General features: G+C 38.0%; 2 protein-coding genes across 3 annotated transcripts in view; one reads left to right on the top strand and one right to left on the bottom strand.

Moving 5' to 3' along the window:
• The window catches only part of Cadps (calcium-dependent secretion activator 1), a 36,962-nt gene extending 15,116 nt beyond the window's left edge, over nt 1–21,846 (bottom strand). Inside the window, exons 1-19 of one of the 2 annotated variants that reach the window (XM_089862368.1) lie at nt 21,270–21,846; nt 20,193–20,624; nt 19,218–19,674; nt 17,018–17,098; nt 16,747–16,916; nt 10,186–10,305; nt 8,465–8,555; nt 8,178–8,299; nt 7,793–7,904; nt 7,583–7,722; nt 7,183–7,249; nt 6,991–7,099; nt 6,714–6,905; nt 6,273–6,409; nt 5,308–5,495; nt 3,339–3,377; nt 1,100–1,201; nt 956–1,019; nt 53–176 (exon numbers count right to left, since the gene is read on the bottom strand). In XM_089862368.1, coding sequence (XP_089718494.1) covers nt 53–176; nt 956–1,019; nt 1,100–1,201; nt 3,339–3,377; nt 5,308–5,495; nt 6,273–6,409; nt 6,714–6,905; nt 6,991–7,099; nt 7,183–7,249; nt 7,583–7,722; nt 7,793–7,904; nt 8,178–8,299; nt 8,465–8,555; nt 10,186–10,305; nt 16,747–16,916; nt 17,018–17,098; nt 19,218–19,674; nt 20,193–20,617 — 2,740 coding nt within the window. In that variant the 5' untranslated portion in view covers nt 20,618–20,624; nt 21,270–21,846. The remainder of the gene's footprint in view (nt 1–52; nt 177–955; nt 1,020–1,099; nt 1,202–3,338; nt 3,378–5,307; nt 5,496–6,272; nt 6,410–6,713; nt 6,906–6,990; nt 7,100–7,182; nt 7,250–7,582; nt 7,723–7,792; nt 7,905–8,177; nt 8,300–8,464; nt 8,556–10,185; nt 10,306–16,746; nt 16,917–17,017; nt 17,099–19,217; nt 19,675–20,192; nt 20,625–21,269) is intronic. The other variant, XM_089862369.1, reaches the window with a different exon arrangement.
• LOC149588592 (UPAR/Ly6 domain-containing protein bou-like) overlaps nt 1–21,936 on the top strand; it is a 105,503-nt gene that overhangs the window by 27,818 nt on the left and 55,749 nt on the right. The gene's annotated exons all lie outside the window — the stretch shown is intronic.

The raw sequence follows: 21,936 nt of genomic DNA on the forward strand, positions 1-21,936 counted from the left end.
ATTCGTAACTGTTCTTAATTAAAAGATCAATAATTGGTAATTAATTGATTACCTTCAATCTTAGCTTGCTCCGAGATTCTTTGATAATTAACTAGAGCCGCATTCTCTAAACACTTTTTAATGACAGCTCGTACCTCTTCGGGGGCAGCTGGCGTCATAACATCCTTCATTAATACCTTAATTTGGGGGGGGGGGAGGGGAGAAATAGACCAAAAAAATCGTTATTAGTCAATTTGGCTATTTTTGAAGGCACGTTTAAAGGAATCCTGAAGTATTCGGTATCGTTGGAAAGGGCAGAAATTGGACTATAACATACTCAAAGGGCTTTCCTGAATCTCTTATAGAACTAGAGTTATTACCCTCCAAAGTTAAGAGGCAAAAATCCCATGTTAACCTTACGGAGACGACGTTCACGAACATTTTGCTTAATTACTCGGGCCCTGATTGTCATAATCCCAAGTAATTAGTACCGTTGGAAAGGGGAGAAACAGGACTACAACATACTCAAAGGGCTTCCCCGTATCTCTTATAGGACCAGAGTTATTACCCTCCAAAATTGAAAAACAAAAATCCCATGTTAACCTTACGGAGACGACGTTCACGAACATTTTGCTTAATTACTCGGGCCCTAATTGTCGTAATCCAAAGTAATTAGTACCGTTGAAAAGGGGATAAATAGGACTATCACATACTGAGGGGATTTCACTGAATCTCTTATAGAACCAGAGTTATTACCCTCCAAAGTTGAGAGACAAAAATCCCATGTTAACCTTACGGAGACGACGTTCACGAACATTTTGCTTAATTACTCAGGCCCTAATTGTCGTAATCCCAAGTAATTAGTACCGTTGAAAAGGGGAGAAATTGGACTATAACATACTCAAAAGGATTTCCCGTATCTCTTACGGAACCAGAGTTCTGACGCTTTAACAATTCAAGTAACGGCAAAACTTACTCTCTCCAGCAGAGACAATGTTGATTTCAGAGCACCCTCTGGTCTCCCAAAGGGGAAACAATACCTATTAGAAAATTGAATTGTTTCTAATATTTAAATCTGCAATTAGCATTTAGGAAATGCCGAATTTTCAAATCAATATACCTAAAATTTGTTATTTGATTTTCTAATAATATGCGCAGTCGCTCTTTAATGCCCTGGAATATATCCTTTTCTTCCACAGTCACTGTACCAATACCATCTGGCCTTTTGGGTGGGAAGAAAAATTGCTTTTCTTACAATCTAACCTCTAATTAGAAGGTAAAAATTACCAGCGAAACTTCAACACTTTTATAATATTTAGACTTAATTAATCATCATTATAATAATAATAATAATAATAATAATAATAATAATAATAATATCATTTCTATACACCCAATAATTCATTCGTTTGAAATTAAAGCGTTACTTTATGGAATTTTTGGGGGGAAAATACGCTGATCAACACGTTCTAAGCGAGAGGCCAATCACTCTTTTAAAAATTCTACAGCTTGATTAGAGCCCGGAGGAAGTAGAGAAAAGAGAGGGAAAGACAAGGGGGAAGGCAACTAGAACGGCGCAGTCCTTTCTCTATCTCACGCGCGCCTACCTCGGCTCAAAGCCGGGGAGCCAGACGTCACGTGATCCTAACAGTTCTTCCGTGGTTCCAAACAAATTTATCTCTGTTGCGCGTGTCGGTACTGTTTTTGAGTGGGTGGAGGGGGGGGCTGACGAGGAATTTGGTCTCTCCGAGCCTCCTCCTATTAGAGGGAGTCAAGAGTGAATAGCCCCTCGCGTTTTTACCGGGTTCGCGAATGCCTCTAAAGGCCTGTCCAGACTGACACATTTTGCGCGTTCGCATCTTCGCTGCGCTTGTTTGCAATATCGCTCTGCTGTCCAAATTGGGTTTTCGTTACTTTGCGTCCTCATATCGCGAAGATGCAAATTTCTTGCGACTAGGCCAAGAATTTCGCGCCTTCGCGAGATAAGCACCAATCACAGACGAGAGTACGGGTGGGGTGTGGAGGGAGGCGATTAGTTTTGTTTTTATCACTTTTTCACAATGGCGGAAGCAGCGTGCAGCTCAGTCGAGTCACTATTAATAAATATGGTGAACGTAGATGGCGCAATGATTTCTCAAATTTCATTGGCTCTCAGAATAGGAAAAGCAAAATATTTGCGTGTATCTGAACAGTAGGGCAAATATTTTTCATGTACTGTTACGAAGATGCGAATAAACGAAGGCGCGAACACGCGAGCGCGAGCTCAATGTGGACAAAGCTTAAAAGATCAACTAAAGCAAGCTCACATTATTAATTAAATCATTGCGATTTCTTTTTCACTTTCCCCACCGATTTTTTTTATTAAGATTAAGATCCATCGCGTGAATTATGCATAATTTAAGAGGGGGTAGTTTTTCTTTTTTCCTTTTTGGAACTAGTGCAGCGTATATGTACATAAAAATTATACTTGGCCTGAAATCTAGGCTATATCTTAAAGTGCTACGAAACAAAGTGATATTGTTCATGCAATACATATCAATAAACCCCAGAAGAAAATTAATTACAACATTAAAATAAACAACATTTTGTGTAGGTAGGCGTAGGTGAAAATTTCATCGGGATTTCCACAAAATATTCAACATTCCCTGAGTTTTCCCTAATTCCTATGATTTCCCTGATCTTTGTGGCTTATTTTCGACTTCTCTGACCTGTCCCAAGTTTTTCTACTGACCTGTATTAACCCCGTTCGTGTTTCTAACTTTACCCACCCCCCAACTATAGCTCAACTAAACTACAGAACAAGATTCATCATCGTTGGCCAAGTGGTCAGTGAATAGACCATTCCATTAATTACATACAGAAAAGCAAAAACCACAAGAGGTTTTGGTGGAGATGACCTTTTTCAAATCTCACCAAGAAGAGAGAGAGGGGTTTATTTCCCCGCTAGTACTTAATGGAATGTTCTATATGGTACAAGAAAATACCATTGACCAGTGCGAAAATAAAACAAAGCACTACGTAAAACTGTTACCCTATCGTAAGAAAAAGAATAGGACTAAATGTAACCACAATCAAAGAAAACTTGGACAAAAGGGGTATGTTATAATTAAAACTCCGGATTAACGAGAAGTGCTGACCCCGAAGATACACATTGGAACATTTATTTAGCCATAGAAAGAAGGGGGGTAAAAGTGTAAAGCGAAGTAATTGGGAATTGTTAATTGAGTTAATTAATTAATTGGCAGCGCATAGAATTTGAAGACAAGAGAGAGACAGAGAGATAGAGAGCAACGAACGGTTTTTTTTTTAAATAACGAAGAAAAGAGATAGAGATAGAGATAGATAGAGGAGAGACATACCTTACTTCTGTTGCGACCTGTCCTGACGCTGGTGCAATACTTTAGTGTGTGTGTGCAAAAGGTTTTAGAGAGAGCAACATGTGATTGGTCGAAAAACTAATATATTTTTTTTTAAGCTCTTAAATTTTTTGGGTTGACCATTCATTCATAGCACACGTCAAACATACATTTCCCTGAAAATTCCTAAACCGACCGGAAGTGGCCTGCGGGCGGGGGCGGGGGCGGAGGGGGGAATAGTATCTTTACTTTGACCTCTGACCTTACCCGACCGATAAATACTGTTTTACGCGTTTTAAATGCGCGCGAACGTATGGTTAAAAAAACTTACGTATACCATATACCTACCTTCATCCGTTAACATAACATTATTTATTAATTAATTAAATATATTAATTAAGTAAGCCCGAATACGCGTAATTAATTAGCTCTAATTACTACGTAATTGCAAAAAATTGTTATCAAAAAATGGAGTGAGAGAGAGATAGAGAGAGATTTTTAAAAATTTCTATAGAAGAATGTTTTAAGGGTAATAATAAGCAAACACAACATAAAAAGCACACTATAAAGGGAGAATTTATAGAGAGAGATAGAGAATATTCTTTACAAAAAATTCTACAAAAATATGTGTGAGATCTGCAGTATATTTATATAGAAAGAGAGAGAGAGAGAGAGAGAGAGAGGACCTATCTACTAATTATGTATAGAACTAATTGTTAAATTCGAGAATTGATAGTAGAAACCCAGCACAAATTTTCATTCAAACAAATTATAGAGCTAAGATAATTAGAAACACACACTGAACGTAATTATAATTAAAATTAATTGTCTCAAAGATGGATGGATGAATTAATAGTTTAGAGAGTTATAAGAAAAAGGGTTGCTTTTTGGCACATTTTTAGCGACAATCGGCTAACTGATTATCGGCAGATATTTTACCGATTACAGGATGACATTTTTTACCGATTATAGGACTATTTTTTACCGGTTATCGGACGATTTTACCGGTTATCGGATGATTTTTTTTACCGGTTATCGGACGATTTTTTTTACCGGTTATCGGACGATTTTTTTTTACCGGTTATCGGACGATTTTTTTTACCGGTTATCGGACGATTTTTTTTACCGGTTAACGGCCGATTTTTTTAAATATCGGCCGATATTTATTTACCGATTATCGGAAGATTTTCTTTTTTTACCGAATATCGGCCGATATTTATTTACCGATTATCGGCCGATATTTTTATTTACCGATTATCGGCCGATATTTTTATTTACCGATTATCGGCCGATATTTTTATTTACCGATTATCGGCCGATATTTTTATTTACCGATTATCGGCCGATATTTTTATTTACCGATTATCGGCCGATATTTTTATTTACCGATTATCGGCCGATATTTTTATTTACCGATTATCGGCCGATATTTTTATTTACCGATTATCGGCCGATATTTTTATTTACCGATTATCGGCCGATATTTTTATTTACCGATTATCGGCCGATATTTTTATTTACCGATTATCGGCCGATATTTATTTACCGATTATCGGCCGATATTTATTTACCGATTATCGGCCGATATTTTTTTGCCGATTATCGGACGATTTTTTACCGTATATCGGCAAATGTTTACCGATAAATATCATATTTCTTAAACTCTGTATTGAAGTAAAACTATACCCACATCCGTCTTTGAAGCAATTAAAACACTAATTAATGAACCCTAATAATTTAAAAACAGGGGGAAATAATTACACAAGCAATAATTTAAATATCGGCAAATTATAAGAAAGTATTTAAAAGAGAGAGAAGGGGGGATGGTATTCTACTTTAATTTAATCCAAATAGAAAGTGGGGGGGGGGGGGAGAGAATACGAATTAAAAGCACAAACACCGAGATAGAAAAACAAGATAGAGAGAGAGGGGGGGGGGTCAAAAGGTTACTGCTTGAAATTGGTTCTCATACCTGTTGCCATGAACGTGGGAAGCACAGAAGGCAAAACTGTAGTGAATTAGGGTGGGGTCAATCATGACTGATTTTTCCGCCCTGTCCAATAAGTCGCCCAGATAGCAAAGGTGACGATAACAACTGCGGACACCGTATCTGGCAGTGTATTCATCAAGAACAAACACTTGACCAGGGCTGAACCAACCCTACATCGTAAATAAATAAAAAGAACCCCCGAATTTAAAAGATATATTCCAATGCCCAGTACGAACCGCTTTACGTAGAATGCTGGAAATTTGCAGGGACGTTACTCTTAAGTAGTAGGCACGCCCTAAGAAATATTTTTCAAATCCGCCGCCATCTTGAAAAATGGCGACCAGAAATGTAAAAAAAACAAACTTGAATGCGCGTTTCAACCGAATTCTTTAATATTTAGTACACTGGTCCCCAATATCTCATAGACGGGCCTTAAGGCAAGCTTTAGGGGTTCGATTTGCCTTCCGCCATCTTTAAAAAATGGCTGCCAGAAATGTAAAAACACTCTTAATGGAATAAATACCGCGCGTTTCAACTGATTTCGCTAATATTCAGTACACTGGTTCCCAATATCTCATAGACGGGCCTTAAGGCAAGCTTTAGGGGTTCGATTTACCATCCGCCATCTTTAAAAATGGCTGCCAAAAATGTAAGAAAACCTTCATGGAATAAATACCGCGCGTTTCAACCGATTTCGCTAATATTTAGTACACTGATTACCTATAATACATTATAGACTGAATTCATGGTAAGCTTTTAGGCGTTCGATTTGCCCTCCGCCATCTTTAAAAATGGCGGCTCTAAACTAATAAAAATGTCCAGACAGGCAACGCAGGGTGCCTTTGCCGCTAGTCCCGCATAAATAAAACGCGTCAAGCGCAACTTGCGCCGGGGGTGCCTTAGCTGCTAAAAACGCGTCAAGCGCAAAAAAGTTGAGGAAGACTTACCAAGGAACAAAATGGATCATTCAGCCTGTATTCTAACGTTAAGTATTGGAGCGTTCGAAAGAGCGAGTGGTGGGCATATTTAACTGGGTCGGCCGTAATGAATTCATCCATGCCATGTTTACGCGCCCTGTCAGCGTCTACAATTTAAACCCAAATGAATTACTCCACAATAGCCTTATTCCTGATCAGCGCCACCTACCCATAGCGGCGTCTTTGAGAACTACTGTAAGCGGCAAGCCAATCAGATGTGGCTAAAATCTGGTGACGTCACTGACTGGCACTCTCGGGTCTTACCAAAAATGACGTCACCAGATTTTAGCGACATCCGATTGGCTTGCCGCTTACAGTAGTTCTCAAAGTCACCGCTATGGGTAGGTGGCGCTGATCAGGAATAAGACTGCTAATTTATTAATTAAACGTGTTGATGCTTGATGTATTTACCTCCTTGTAAACGTGAGATGGTAGAATTTTTATTAGTGGCAGGTTGAACTAAGGGAGTGGGTTTATGAGACTGTCCCGTGGCTCGATACATAGCCATGACCCATAGGTGGCTTTCATTCTCGTCATCGCTGGCAAACAGGATGCTATCTCCTTCTTTGACAGCATTGAAAAAAAACCGACCACCTTCCAATTCTAAGAACACACCAACACCATGTCATGTCATGTATCAGGTTCAACCATTACGTCAGTAAGCAAGCGGCCCCAACAAGTCACCTACCAGGAATGGGTTCTATGTAGTCTACCGTGTAGCCATCTAATTGCATCATTTCAGCCGGTTCGGCTTTCTTTTCTCTATAGCTACACATTGCAAATGTATATTGTGATACCTTTAAAATAAGATTACCTCGAAATTAATTAGATTAATTAAACTCAAGATGGAATAAGTTAATTAATTATAAAAGGTATTAACTTGGACTAGGACAAAGTATCGTTTCTTCCATTTCTTCCACACATTTTTCCCTTGAGCAAAGAGATACCTAAGTAAACGAAAAACTCAATTGTCATTCGAGACAGTAGACTTTGCCTTGGTCCATCCCGTTTTTAGCGCCTGCGCTGTGGGTTTGGGGATCATGAGACTGCCCAGAGATGGATGGCCATGTACTTATGGCTGCCTTACCCCTCTTTTCACACCAAAATGGTTAATTACTTAGACTCATTGTCATTCGAGACAGTAGACTTTGCCTTGGTCCATCCCGTTTTTAGCGCATGCGCTGTGGGTTTGGGGATCACGAGAGTGCCCAGAGAGGGATGGCCATGTACTTATGGTTGCCTTACCCCCTTTTTTCACACCAAAATGGTCAATTACTTACCCGCAATGCTTCATATTTTGAGGTTTGTCCATACGAACAACTATTTTAATTCGCAGATCCTGATCGGGACAATTTTTTGGAACGAGCATTTTGTACCACTCCGGAGTTTTAGGACTTAATGGCGTTGGCTTTATTATAACCTAACACGAACCCCAAAAGCCTGAATTAGCCAAATCGTCTAAATCAGCCAGCTGTAGTTAATGCAATTACCTTCCCAAGTTCTTTATCGTCTAACGATAATAAACTGGGACTTTCAGTGTATAGCTTCACTTTAACGTTTGGCAATGGGTGAGATGTTGTGAAGTCACCTTGCGTATCCCACCTATTGTAGACAAACCAAAAACCCTGAGCTTCATATTTACAATAGACCATCCCCATTAATTAAAGACGAGAAGGACAAACACCATCGGGGCCGGGAAGGTCACCTTCTTGGGTTGGTTACTTCCCTGGCGCCAAGACGCACCGCGCAAGTGTCAGGCGTAGCCTCTTGGTTGGAGTCAAGGAAATAACCAAAGATGGCGACCTCCCATGCGCCTGAGTGTTGGAACACTTCTCCGCAAGTAATCAATGGAATGGCCCTTAACCCTTGACCTACATTGGCTTGGATGCCTCTGCGTGATCCGTTTGAAGCTTTTCGCCACCTTCAACTTCCATCGTACAATAAACGATCCGATTTGGTGCCAATGATTTTAACCCTTTCACCTCCATGACAACAACCTACATATCATACAACAAATGTAGCCTATCTGTCAACTATCATATCATATCATAAACCGTATGAAACTGTTTCCTAACTAACTATCAGAGTTGTTTTCTCGCGTAGTACAGAGTTAGATTTGTTAGTTAAGTTAGAGGTAGTTAGTAGAGGAAAGGGAAGCTTACTTCTAAGGTAAAAGACAGCACCACATCCAATTTAGACAATGTGGTGTCTGCATCTTCGGATAAACCTTCTTTGGTAAGTGAAGATTGGCTTCTGGTAGGGTAACGAGGGTTAGTAAATAGATCATTAGTTTTGCGAGCAAAGTTAAGAAGTTACAGAGCTAAACTAAACAAGCCAATAATATTGTCGCATTATCAAATGAGAGAAAATGCGTAATTAGTTTAAATTAAATCAAATTTGTAATTAATTTCTACGTGATTCTGAGATGACGGAATTAATGAATGTTTGTGATCGTGAACAGGAATACATACAGTTAATTGGAATTATTGTGTACTAGTCATTTTCACTCAACATATCTACGGCGGAGTTTTTTTTTCATGGGAAGAGCTAGGTATGTATAAGAACTTTACATCGCGAATTTTCTGTTGCACCTAGCGCGCATGCCTGACTTTGCGTTGCTACTAACCAATGAAACGACAGTTATAAAGACGCCATCAGACTTATGAGGCATGACGAATAGTAAGTTAAGTTCTCAAACCTGGTTTACTCACAAACCCCTCATAGAAATTAAAGGCCGACTTCCACCGAAAAGGGTTCTTACGAACTGAAGACCGTGCATCGATTCTTAACAATAGAGCGACCGTGCCAATTTTCGAGTCCCCACTGGGGCAAAATTTGGAGGGGTTCTTACGAACTGAAAACCTTGCTATGCGGGTTCTTACGAACTGAAGATAAACAATAGAAAGTCTCTTAAATATTTTATTCCCGATTTTTACGACCCTCTGAAGGAAAATATCTATTGTTTATCTTCAGTTCGTAAGAACCCCGTATCGAGGTTTTCAGTTCGTAAGAACCCCTCAAAATTTTGACCAGCGGGGATTCGAAAATCGGCACGGTCGCTCCATTGTTACTCTCTATGCACGGTTTTCAGTTCGTAAGAACCCTTTTCGATGGAAGTCGGCCTTTAACATAGGATACATATGGGGGCACAAATATTCCTAGTAGCTGTATGCATTCATGTCATGATCAATATAGTAGGATCAATTGAGAGGTGTTGTTTGGGGCGGGGGAATAAATGGCATGACACCGAGGAGGGTAGGGGGGATATGACGTTGCAATAAGTAAGAGTGAAATTACTCTACTAATTACTAATTATAAATAAGTCTTCGTGAAAGTGTTAATAGGATTTCTTACGTTAGCTAATCAACAAAAAATTAAAAAAAATCTACGCTCCGGATTGATTTTAATTAAAATTTATCATAAAATAATAATAAATATATGTAGACGAATTAAAAATACTATGGCTTGTTTAGTTCACGATTAAATATAATTAATTAAACACAAAGAAAAACGGAAGAGAGAAAAGTGAAGATAAGATAATAAGAAGAATGAAAAAGAGAATATATAGAAATAAATTTGAATAATAGTAATAATAATTAATAGTGCCCTGTTAATTGATATTAAACCAACTGTCATGCGTCATGCTCTTTTTAAACTTTCCAGATTGTCAAGTACTTGTGCGTCATTATTCCAATTACCTTTTTATTGTGGTATAAACATTTTTGAGAAAAAAACCAAAAAAGATATCCCAAAACAAACAAATGCACTCAAGAAACCATCATCCCGTGTGTAAATAAATGCACGCAAAAATAGTGCAGGTAAACAATTGTAACTCGTGAACAATCGTGTAAACAAATAAATAAAAAAAAATAATAATTCCTACACTAAAGAAGCAGTGCACGTAATGACATCGTAAAAAAACACCCATAATGGTGCTTGTAAGTATTGAGCAGTCAACTGTAAGCTGACACTCGGCCAAGTGGACTCCGTTTCGTAAAATGAGCTAGTCGAAACAAAATATGAACTTTTAAAGAGCGTTTAAGAGATAAAATTCAATCTAGTTAATTAATAGTTAAATATATTTTTAATCCGAATTCATTAAATGTTTTGACCAAGTCGCCAATGATTTTATTTATATATAAAATCCGAGCAGGGATAGATTTAATTTTAGGAGTAGGAATGGAGAACAGAGTAATATCTGGGCGCGCGTCAAAGTCCACGGGACGGGGGGGACATGAAAGAAGAGGCGGGAGGGTCATAGCGACAGAGGTAAAAAGGAATTACATATGTTTCGCCGTCCCCGTCAGCAACGTCATCAAAACGTAGTTTAAGTCAACCAATAAGATAATTTAAACTTTTCGTTACGTGTTGGAGGGAGGGAGGGGCTCTATACTGGGCTATGAGGCGGACTGAAGTAAATACTAACCGTTTTCCATTCCTACTATTACTAAAATTAAATCTATCCCTGATCCGAGATAGATCTTCAGTACTTAACGCGTCACAACTCATAAGATCATCTATTTTATCTCCAATATCAAATGTGAATAGAAATAATAGAGTTGTGGGCAGTAAGAACTCGTCGGAGGCAAGGATTATGGAGGGAGGATGCCTAATCTGGGGGAAGAAAATCGGTGCACAGCTCAGGTCGGGTGGGACTCCAAAAAGAAATGGGGGGAGGAATGGTGGAACTCAATTGTAATAGGTTCGTCTGTAACCCTTCTTAGCCAATTACCACTGAGTCCGACTATTCATCCCCCACATTTTTGGCGTCCCACCCAACCTGAGCTGTAGATCCTCCAACCCCATCATCCTTGGCGGGGCTTCACGTTTTCATTGAATCATTCATACTGCGCACTTTCTATTATTTATATTCACTTTTGTTAATACGCCCTTTAAATCAAAACAAAATAGAAGAAAGTCATTTCTCTTTCTACGGAAAGCCAAGTACCAATCAACTAAAACCGAAACTAAAACTAAAACCAACCATCAATTCATCATATTAAATAACTACCATATCACGAAAGCCAAACTTAAATTAAAATATAAATTACGAATTGGCAATCTCTACTTTATTTTTTTTATTAGAGACTCTAATAAAAATAATATCGAAAATGATCCATCTTGCATTTTTAATATAGTTTTAAAAAATTTAAATAATAATATACCTAAATTACATGTACATGTTTTGAGAATCCTAAACTTTACTGGGAATAATAATTTATTTTTTTTTTCTATTTTTTTTTTAATTAATTATTGGTTAAGGAAATAGTTAAAAGGGATTATTTAGGAGGGATATTATTGAGCTCTCTAATGGAACCCAATGAAATTAATTCTAAATACTTAAAATTAAACCTATATTATATTATTACTCGATGAATTTCGTATTAGCACACTATTAAAGCACTATTTCTAAAATATTACGCACAATTTACACGCGCGTAAAGCAGCTTTACTTATTTTCAAATTAAAATCCAAAAATAAACACCACCACACTCCCCTCCTATTATTTACTCCTGATAGTAAAAAATAATAAACCATATCGCAGTATGCAGTGTTTACACGTTCTGAAACGTTATATAGATATAACTTCAAAGTATCCATCATGCTTTTAGCCAAAAAAATTCAGCAACATAATTTCAAAAATATATTGATATCCCATTTACTATATAATTCGTGAAGCGCCACACGGAAAATTTTATAAGTATTGTTTTTTCATGCTTATTAACACGAAGTAGTTCGCAATAGAAATGTGAATTCACGTTACAGACATTTTTAATCTTCAATATCGAGAATATTACGGCAAAAGCGATCGTTCGGTACAGGGCATCGTGCTAATTAAAAAAAAATAATCACATCTAAAATGGATTTTATTCTTGAAGGGAGGGTGAATTGCCAATTAAAATCGCGGCAATGCATTCGTCGCGCATTTTAGTATCCCTTTAATGATTCTACGCCGTCAGGAATTATACTAGAGGTTACACCGAGAATTCTTTATACTTTAATAAACTTGGGGCGATATTTGAGGGGAATAAGCCATTGTGACGTCAGTAAGTGGGTGGATATGGTACAAGCTCCTCCTAGATTTATAAGTATTATTGTAACACTAAACAATCATCTGTATCGATTCTATGTTCAGGGTTCATAGAACGTTTGGGAAACCGATTTCTTTGATATTTCCAGGTGCAAGGCCACCTAGTAACTGCTGCGGTGTTTTTATTTGAGTTTATTTTTAGTTTGAGCAATCTTGCTCAAGCCTCACAAATTTCCCGAATTTTAATGAACCCTGTATGTTTCCCTGAACTAAACATTTTTATTTACTGGAAAACATGATAGAAACAACACAGGGAATCGCGTAGCACTACGATAACACTGATAGGCATTCTTTAACCTGTACCACGCCACACCCCTTTATTGACGTCACCCACAGCCCAAGCTTCTAAAACCCAATTATTTACGTAAATAAGTTAATTCACTCTCCCTCCAAATAATTCGTGAACGCAAAAATAACTTCTAATTAAAATTAAACTGGACGAAAAACTTACAAAACGAAAAGAGAAATAATAAATTATAATAAATAATGAATAAATTATATAAAAAAATACGTAATAAGAAATAGTAGTAGAGAATAGATTCAGACTGAGTTTATAATACCCGGTAATACAAGCCCCCAAGATTAGAGGCTCTACCTGCCTTAATACCGAAGAACGACGCCGACTGATATTTAATTTAAATGATACCGAGCAGCATGGATTGGAAATAAGAGAAAGAGAGAGAGAGAAAAGAAACAAATCGAAGATGAAAAATAAAATGACGTTAAAAAATAATTATTCCACCAGCGACCCTTTAAAGAATTCTTTGTCTTAAAAGGATGTACAACGCGTTATGTATTGTGTATTTCAAGAACTATGTTTTGAAGTAGCGTTACTATGTCCCGGAGTAGTGATTGGGCAATGCCACGTGACTAAGCGCTGGGATTCAACGTAAAAAGGCCAAGGCCCATTCTCAAAGAGCTGCTAACGCTAAGAAATTCGCGCATGCCCAGTAGAGAGATTATCCCCGCCTATACATTACGGATTGTACTTCCAAAGTTTTAACGCCATATTTATAATTCCTTCAAACTAATTAAAGTAAATCAAAAATTATCTACTCTAAAGCAGACTTACAATTAAGTTGAACAGAAAAATCATCAAAAACCTCTGCTACTAAGCACATAACAATTAATATATTTACTAAACATAAAAGCGTACGGGATATAGAAGAAAAAACACTACAACATGCGTAAAGGTTTGAGACGCGCGTTTTAGTTTTAATTAGTATTTAAACCCCAATTAAAATTAATAAATTCATTAGTTAATTAATTAAATATATATATGTATATGCCTTAAATTAGTTTGATTTTGGAAAGAGGGGGGGGGCAAAAACCGCGAGGTAATAGAAGTAATACATAGTTTGAGATAGAAATATAGAAGAAAGGGGTTTGGGGGAGGGGGGAAATAACATGTACATGTAAATTGGACACAAAAGTTCACTTTGGCATTCAACTTTTAACAACAACAACAAACACTTAATACGGGATGCGGGACAAGAGAAAAAAATGATAAATTTATGAATAAAACACAAATACTGATTGCGAAAACATTTATACCAACTATAGGTATAATATTTTTTTTTTCTTTGAATTTTTTTTTTTTTTTTTTTTGGTTTAAAAAACACTTTGACAAAAGTTGACACAACACCATGCTAGGGTATTTTGTCTAAGCAGAGGTGGGCACTGTTTTATTTTTTTTTTTGAAAACAGAATCACTAACTCTCACATTATATGGGTACCTTATTTCTCCGCATAAGTTCCATGTATTTAACCTTAAAGAAATCAAAACTTATCGCTTTTTAATCATGATTAATTTAAAAAAAAGATAATTTCTAGTGTGTGGCTTGTTTGGGAAAGGAATTGCCAATGTTTTGTTTATTTTTATTTTTATTAGTACGTGAGCTAAGAAACACGGCGGTGCTTTTAGTCTTAATTTACGCGCAAAATTAGTTATAATTATACCAATTAAATTAATTTAATTATTAACTTCTCACCCATCGCTGCTAATTGTTCCAAAAAAAAAAAAAAAAAAGGAACCTATAATAATTACCCTTTTTGATACACCCTGTACAATACCTCTAACAAATTAAATCTCCTCCTATTGGCTAAGATTTCATTCAGTGTCCACCTCTGATTTTTTTTTTAAATTCACACACACTCTCGTATCTTGATTCTTATATTAGATTAATTTATTTTCAATTAAAACTAATCTCTAATTAGGTAATAATTTACTTCGATCGCAAATGAATAAACGCTACACTTGTAAACTAATTAATTTCGCCTATAAAATTTTACTAAATAAATCTACATGACCTGTATAACTAAACTAAACTAAATAATTATAATAATTAGTAGCGCATTTTAAGTGATAATATCAATTAATGCGCACTATATGATAAAAGGGTTGTAATGTTTATGTAAACGGTGGTGTTTTCCCTCCATGGTATATATAATATTAAACAAATATATATATTTCATAGTTCAAAAGGTTAAGATATTATAATATGATTACTATACCTTGATCGACTGAGGATTTAAACCCATGGTACAAAGGAAAACAGGCACAAAGAAAAAGAGAGAGAAAAAAAAGTACAGGGGTCAAGGAAAAGGTCAATTAACCAACGAGAACATTTTTAATTTAATTATTATATTTTTTTTTAATTTTAGAAACGCTGAAATATTAATATTAAAATTAACCGGTAATTAGCTCCGTTCGCTAATTAGAAATTATCATTAACTATTTGTTCATTAAGATTTAAGAGTCAAGAAACTTTGTAGCTTTAGCAAAAGTTCATAGATAAACACCAAAAAGTACACTTCATTAAGTTTGCTCGCGCCGTGTAATACGAGAAACGCCCCCTTTTCATCTCAGTGTGTGCGCATGATTACCTACACGACCGTAGCACGGAAAACGAGTCTATAGACTGGTACTGAGAGGGGAGGAGCTACGTAAACGTGTGACGTCAATATTGGTAGTCTTAATTGTACGCCCTAAGTTGACAACTTCCAATATGGTCGCCAAAACGAGATAAGAGAAAGGAGCGTGTGACGTCACGAGAAATTTAGTAGTAGAAGACTTATAGGCAGAAGGCTCAATATAGTACCAAGAATTAACGTTTGGGTCGCCACCATAGACCCTTTTGACCTCAAAAATCTCTTCTCCGATTGGTTAATTCGTGTAGGGGGTTGAGAGGAGGGGGTGGGGAACGTTAATTTACTTCTCATTTTACATGGCGTCTACAGCCAAAGACTGGGAACTGTAAACGAAGCACACTTTTCGTTTTTATCTATAAACCTTTGACAGTTTATTTTCAAAATGGCATAGGTTTTTGCAAAAAACGGGGTCAAATATGCCATCTGCAGCTGCGTGGGATTTGCCAGACAGCGTACAACAAAAACGGGGGAGAGGGGGTAGTAATTCCACTCGCCAAAAACGTAGGTTTTTAAAAAAGCCGGGATTAAGTTTAATTCACAAATAAAGTATTGTAGGCGTATAAAAGAATTAAATTGTATCTTTCCCCACACTATAGCGCGGTAAAGATACTGTTATATATATAAGAGCAAGGCTGTATCCTGAAAACCACGCAAAGTTTAATTGTAAAACCCATTTTACCCTTGGTTACAGCCTTGACAAAACTACGTTTGTTTACAATCCAACGTACCTAACCTGCCACAAAATACAGGGTGTTGTTCCAAGAAAGGGCAACTACCCGTCTTGAAACACCCTGTATACTGTTTTTGTAAACTAAACTCCAGTTAGAATCACAATGACGGATTTTAACCCAATACCCTCAACCATAAATCAGATTATTACCACCAACTTCCTTTTCCCATGATAAGGATTTAAGGAAGTCATGGCGTCCCAGAATTTGACCTTTGACCCCCGCCCCTTTCTTTCCCAATATTTTTTGATTTATATTAATGATAAGAGCGATTTAAGTAAGTTTCCCATTTTAAAATTTATTTTTATTACCGACCACAATAAATCAACACGCGCGTCCCCTAACTTGACCTTTGACCCGCCCACCCGTTAAGTTTTCCCTTATTTTCTGATTTAAATCCATGATAAGAAGGATTTAAGGTAAATATGTTTCTCTCAATTTTCAATTTCTTGACCTCAGTAATAAATCAACACGCGCGTCCCCTAATTTGACCTTTGACCCGCCCACCCGTTAAGTTTTCCCATATTTTCTGATTTCAATCCATTATAAGAAGGATTTAAGGTAAATATGTTTCTCATTTTTCAATTTCTTGACCACAATAATAAATCAACTCACGCGCATCCCATAACTTGACCTTTGACCCCCCGTCGCCCCCCTGTAGAGTATTTAGTAAAAAAATTGGTTTTGCACTCACCTATGGTTGTACCGCTTAAGTTTCTGTAGCCCGTACTTGCCATCAGCGTTTCCTTTGGCAACGGGTAGACTCTCTAAATTTACCATAAGTTGGTTGATTGAGGAACGGAGTTCTTCAATGTACAACGATTCCATTTCTTTTAACACAAATTTGGGCATCAATTTCCGGTTCTGAAAGAAAGAATAAGAAATATTATTAATTATTAAATTAAATTAAAAATTATTAATTTTTCTCAATTTAAACTTTATCGTTAAATTTGCATGACGTGTACCTTTTCCATTTCATTAACTTTTTGAACTCTTCCATCTAACTCCCTTCGAATTGCAGCCGCCTGTTCGTCCGCTGAGTCAAGCTGAAATAGAAAAATAATCGACCGATTCGGGATAAAATAATCGACCGATTTGGGGTAAAATAATCGACCGATTCGGGGTAAAAAAATCGACCGATTCGGGGTAAAAAAATCGACCGATTCGGGGTAAAAAAATCGACCGATTCGGGGTAAAAAAATCGACCGATTCGGGGGGTAAAATAATCGACCGATTCGGGGGGTAAAATAATCGACCGATTCTGGGAAAAATAACCGACCGATTCGGGGTAAAATAATCGACCAATTCGGGGTAAAATAATCGCCCGTTTCGGGGTAAAATAATCGACCGATTCGGGGGTAAAATAATCGACCAATTCGGGGTAAAATAATCGCCCGTTTCGGGGTAAAATAATCGACCGATTCGGGGGTAAAATAATCGACCGATTCGGGGGGTAAAATAATCGACCGATTCGGGGGGTAAAATAATCGACCGATTCGGGGTACAATAATCGACCGATTCGGGGGGTAAAATAATCGACCGATTCGGGGGGTAAAATAATCGACCGATTCGGGGGGTAAAATAATCGACCGATTCGGGGGTAAAATAATCGACCGATTCGGGGGTAAAATAATCGACCGATTCGGGGGTAAAATAATCGACCGATTCGGGGGTAAAATAATCGACCGATTCGGGGTAAAATAATCGACCGATTCGGGGTACAATAATCGACCGATTCGGGGGGTAAAATAATCGACCGATTCGGGGGGTAAAATAATCGACCGATTCGGGGGGTAAAATAATCGACCGATTCGGGGGGTAAAATAATCGACCGATTCGGGGGTAAAATAATCGACCGATTCGGGGGTAAAATAATCGACCGATTCGGGGGTAAAATAATCGACCGATTCGGGGGTAAAATAATCGACCGATTCGGGGGTAAAATAATCGACCGTTTCGGGGTAAAATAATCGACCGATTCGGGGTACAATAATCGACCGATTCGGGGGGTAAAATAATCGACCGATTCGGGGGGTAAAATAATCGACCGATTCGGGGGTAAAATAATCGACCGATTCGGGGGTAAAATAATCGACCGATTCGGGGTAAAAATAATCGACCGATTCGGGGTAAAAATAATCGACCGATTCGGGGGGTAAAATAATCGACCGATTCGGGGGGTAAAATAATCGACCGATTCGGGGTAAAATAATAGACCGATTCGGGTAAAATAATCGATCGAGTAGGGTAAAATAATAGACCGATTCGGGTAAAATAATCGATCGAGTAGGGTAAAATAATCGATCGAGTAGGGTAAAATAATCGATCGAGTAGGGTAAAATAATCGATCGAGTAGGGTAAAATAATCGATCGAGTAGGGTAAAACAATCGATCGAGTAGGGTAAAATAATCGATCGAGTAGGGTAAAATAATCGATCGAGTAGGGTAAAATAATCGATCGAGTAGGGTAAAACAATCGATCGATTCGGGTAAAATAATCGATCGAGTAGGATAAAACAATCGATCGATTCGGGTAAAATAATCGATCGAGTAGGGTAAAACAATCGATCGATTCGGGTAAAATAATCGATCGAGTAGGGTAAAACAATCGATCGAGTAGGGTAAAATAATCGATCGAGTACGGTAAAATAATCGATCGAGTACGGTAAAACAATCGATCGAGTACGGTAAAATAATCGATCGAGTAGGGTAAAACAATCGATCGAGTAGGGTAAAATAATCGATCGAGTAGGGTAAAATAATCGATCGAGTAGGGTAAAATAATCGATCGAGTAGGGTAAAACAATCGATCGATTCGGGTAAAATAATCGATCGAGTAGGATAAAACAATCGATCGATTCGGGTAAAATAATCGATCGAGTAGGGTAAAACAATCGATCGATTCGGGTAAAATAATCGATCGAGTAGGGTAAAACAATCGATCGAGTAGGGTAAAATAATCGATCGAGTACGGTAAAATAATCGATCGAGTACGGTAAAACAATCGATCGAGTACGGTAAAACAATCGATCGAGTAGGGTAAAACAATCGATCGAGTAGGGTAAAATAATCGATCGATTCGGGGTAATATTCGATCGATTCGGGGTAAAACAATCGACCGATTCGGGGGTAAAACAATCGATCGATTCGGGGCTGAATAATTACCTGCAAAGCATTGTATAGAAGTTGGTGCTCAAATTTTTTAACGCCTAATATATTTTGAAACATATCGTAGAGTTGTTCTTTGCTGAGTATAAGTTCCGAAGCTACATTTTGTTGAAGTCTGCTTTGAGGTTTTCGCGTGTCCTCGTCTCCTCGAAAGATGGCGTCGTATTTAGTCATCCAAGACGTTAAGACAGTCTCTTTACTTAGCCCGTCAATCTCGGGTAAGCTTCGGACCCGTTTCTCGATATTATTTTTGAAGACTTCCCGGAAATCGTGGGCGGAGCAAGCGCCGCTATTCACCATGCGTGCAACTCTATCACTTTTTAAGAAAACTTCGTAATAGCTTTGAACAGCATTTTGAAAGGCTTCATCCGCCGCTATTTGAGTTTCCCCTTTTAAGAAAGACTGAAAACGACCTTGGATGGTTTCTAATTGTTGCTTCGTTATTTTAGTTTGTCTGCCAAATTAATAAACGACACTAATTAATCGAATTATATTCCCAATGCGCGTGTCAAGGCTTAACACGAGAACTGACAAAATCTCTCAGCTAAAACGGCGCGTCGTCCGCTTCACAGTCGAAAATATAGAAGCATTTCGACTTTAAACCAGACGACGCGTCGTTTTGTCAGTTAAAAATCACGCGTTAAGCCTCGGCAGTGTCGGCACACGCGTCGGAATTAAGGTGGATTTCAAAGTGGTTGCCATTCTAAATAATAAGGGACACTAGAATGGGCTGCATTGCAGTCAAGTGTCCCTTAAGACTGTCTAAAGGGATTGGGCTGCACTGCAAGTCAAGTGATATAAATATTTTCCCATTTACCCACGGGCGGCGCCACATACAGTTCCCGTGATTGAGTTTGCACACCGGTGTTGAAATTTACTATTAGCCTATTCTAATTTCCCAATCTACATTGCTAATCTAGTGTCCCCTTAAAAGTCCGTGTTGGTATAAGCTTATGTGTAGAGGGTGTTTACCTGCGTGTCATATCTGTCGGTTGTTTCGCATTAAATGGGTAAGCGATGCATCTTAATACAAAAACATAAAGCTGGAGTCTCTTTTTGCGTTCTTCTTCTTCTTTCTCGGCTCTCTCGAAGGCATCTTCTTGTTTATCTTTGGTGGAAGAGGGTTCTTTCTCACTAACCATGGATGGACTAGGACTCGAGGGCCTAGCCATGGTACCGGCTCGGGAAGACAATGACGAGCTCCCGCCGGTGCTTCCCGACGTGGCTCCGACATGACTATCCACCGTACTCCCACCCGGGGAAACGCTACGAGTGGCGCTTCCGCTGCGAGGGAGTTCCAAACTCGTGGCGGACGATGGGTGGATAGTCGTCCCCGAACCTTCATCTTCCACCGCCTCATTCTCGCTTTCCTCTTCCGACGATGACGGATCTAGCATGGTTTAGCTGCATTGGGAGGAACATGACGCGTCATACGTCATACAAACTTAACCCGACGAAAAGTATTACACAGTCATTAACGAGAAGACGCGTAATAGGGGACTGTTAAGAACCACGCCTAAAAACACCTCTTACAAACCTTTTGACTAATTAACCTAAATTAAAATGGTGCAAAAGTCTTTGAGGTCACAGAAGTATAACTCGTTAAAAGTACTTGGATGTTATACAATAAATAAAGCACTCAGTATTTAGAACCTTTTTATTTGCATTTATTATTATTAAATAAGGCACGTTTTAAGCTCTGTTTCTACTACATACGTATGATTCTGCTCTTCGGTGTCTTCGAGCAATGACACCGAGGAACCCATATTATGGATATGCCTATACTTCTAAATGAATTTATGTTTCTGATGTTGAATTCTTACTCGTAATTACCACAAATAGAAATATTTTGATATGCATTCGCTTATTTGGGATGATATATTGAAGAAAAACACTTTGAAGTTACCGCTGTCAAATTCAACGTAATGGTTATACCATACTAGTTACGAATTTGGGGTAACGAATACAGTTTTAAAATACATTATAACCCACATAATACGCGTTTTCAACTTTATTCAACGCTAAAACAACGTTTAATTAAAGATTTACCTGAAAATAGTGCAAAGTGTTACGAGTGTACGTTGTTTTCTCTGTAATGTAGTAGCGTTGGCTTGGGAAGTGGCGCTAAGCCTAGATCTACTTCTACAAGGCTTACTGCGGCAAAGCGTACTATTTATTAACGAAAAATAATTTTTCCTACTTTACCGACGCGAAAACTTAAAAGATAAAATTATCTAGCGCTTCTTTTTCTCGCCTTCATATTTTGAAGGAACTAATAGTCTCATCGACTAAAAATTCGTATATAAATTGATTGATGAAAAATCATGAGCTTGCCCTAACTTGGCGGCCATCCAAGTGACTATGGGCTTCCCTGCAGTCTTTACCCAATCGCGCACGCGCAAAGCCACCGGCGCATCGTCCCCAGAAAGTGGGGCTTCGTCGCAGAACGCGCGAAAAATTGGCGCGCTACGGCTTTCAACTAAGGAGAACTTAAAACTGGAGTAGAAATAAGTCTATACCTTTAATTTGCAGCCTCCTGTGTTGAAAATCAAATAGTTCTGGATGTATAACCCTCCATGGTTCATAGAAACCCTTAGTCCGAGTCCTCCCCCCCCCACTCTTATAATTTTGCGCCCTTAAATAACCTATGACCTCAACTCAACCCTTTGACATATAAAAATAATTAATTATGCCTATATAATACTCCCTGTTTATA

Source organism: Phalangium opilio, unplaced genomic scaffold (genome assembly GCF_054372755.1).
Source record: "Phalangium opilio isolate 3A_F unplaced genomic scaffold, DU_Popi_V2 ptg000540l_1, whole genome shotgun sequence".
Lineage (NCBI taxonomy): Eukaryota > Metazoa > Arthropoda > Arachnida > Opiliones > Phalangiidae > Phalangium > Phalangium opilio.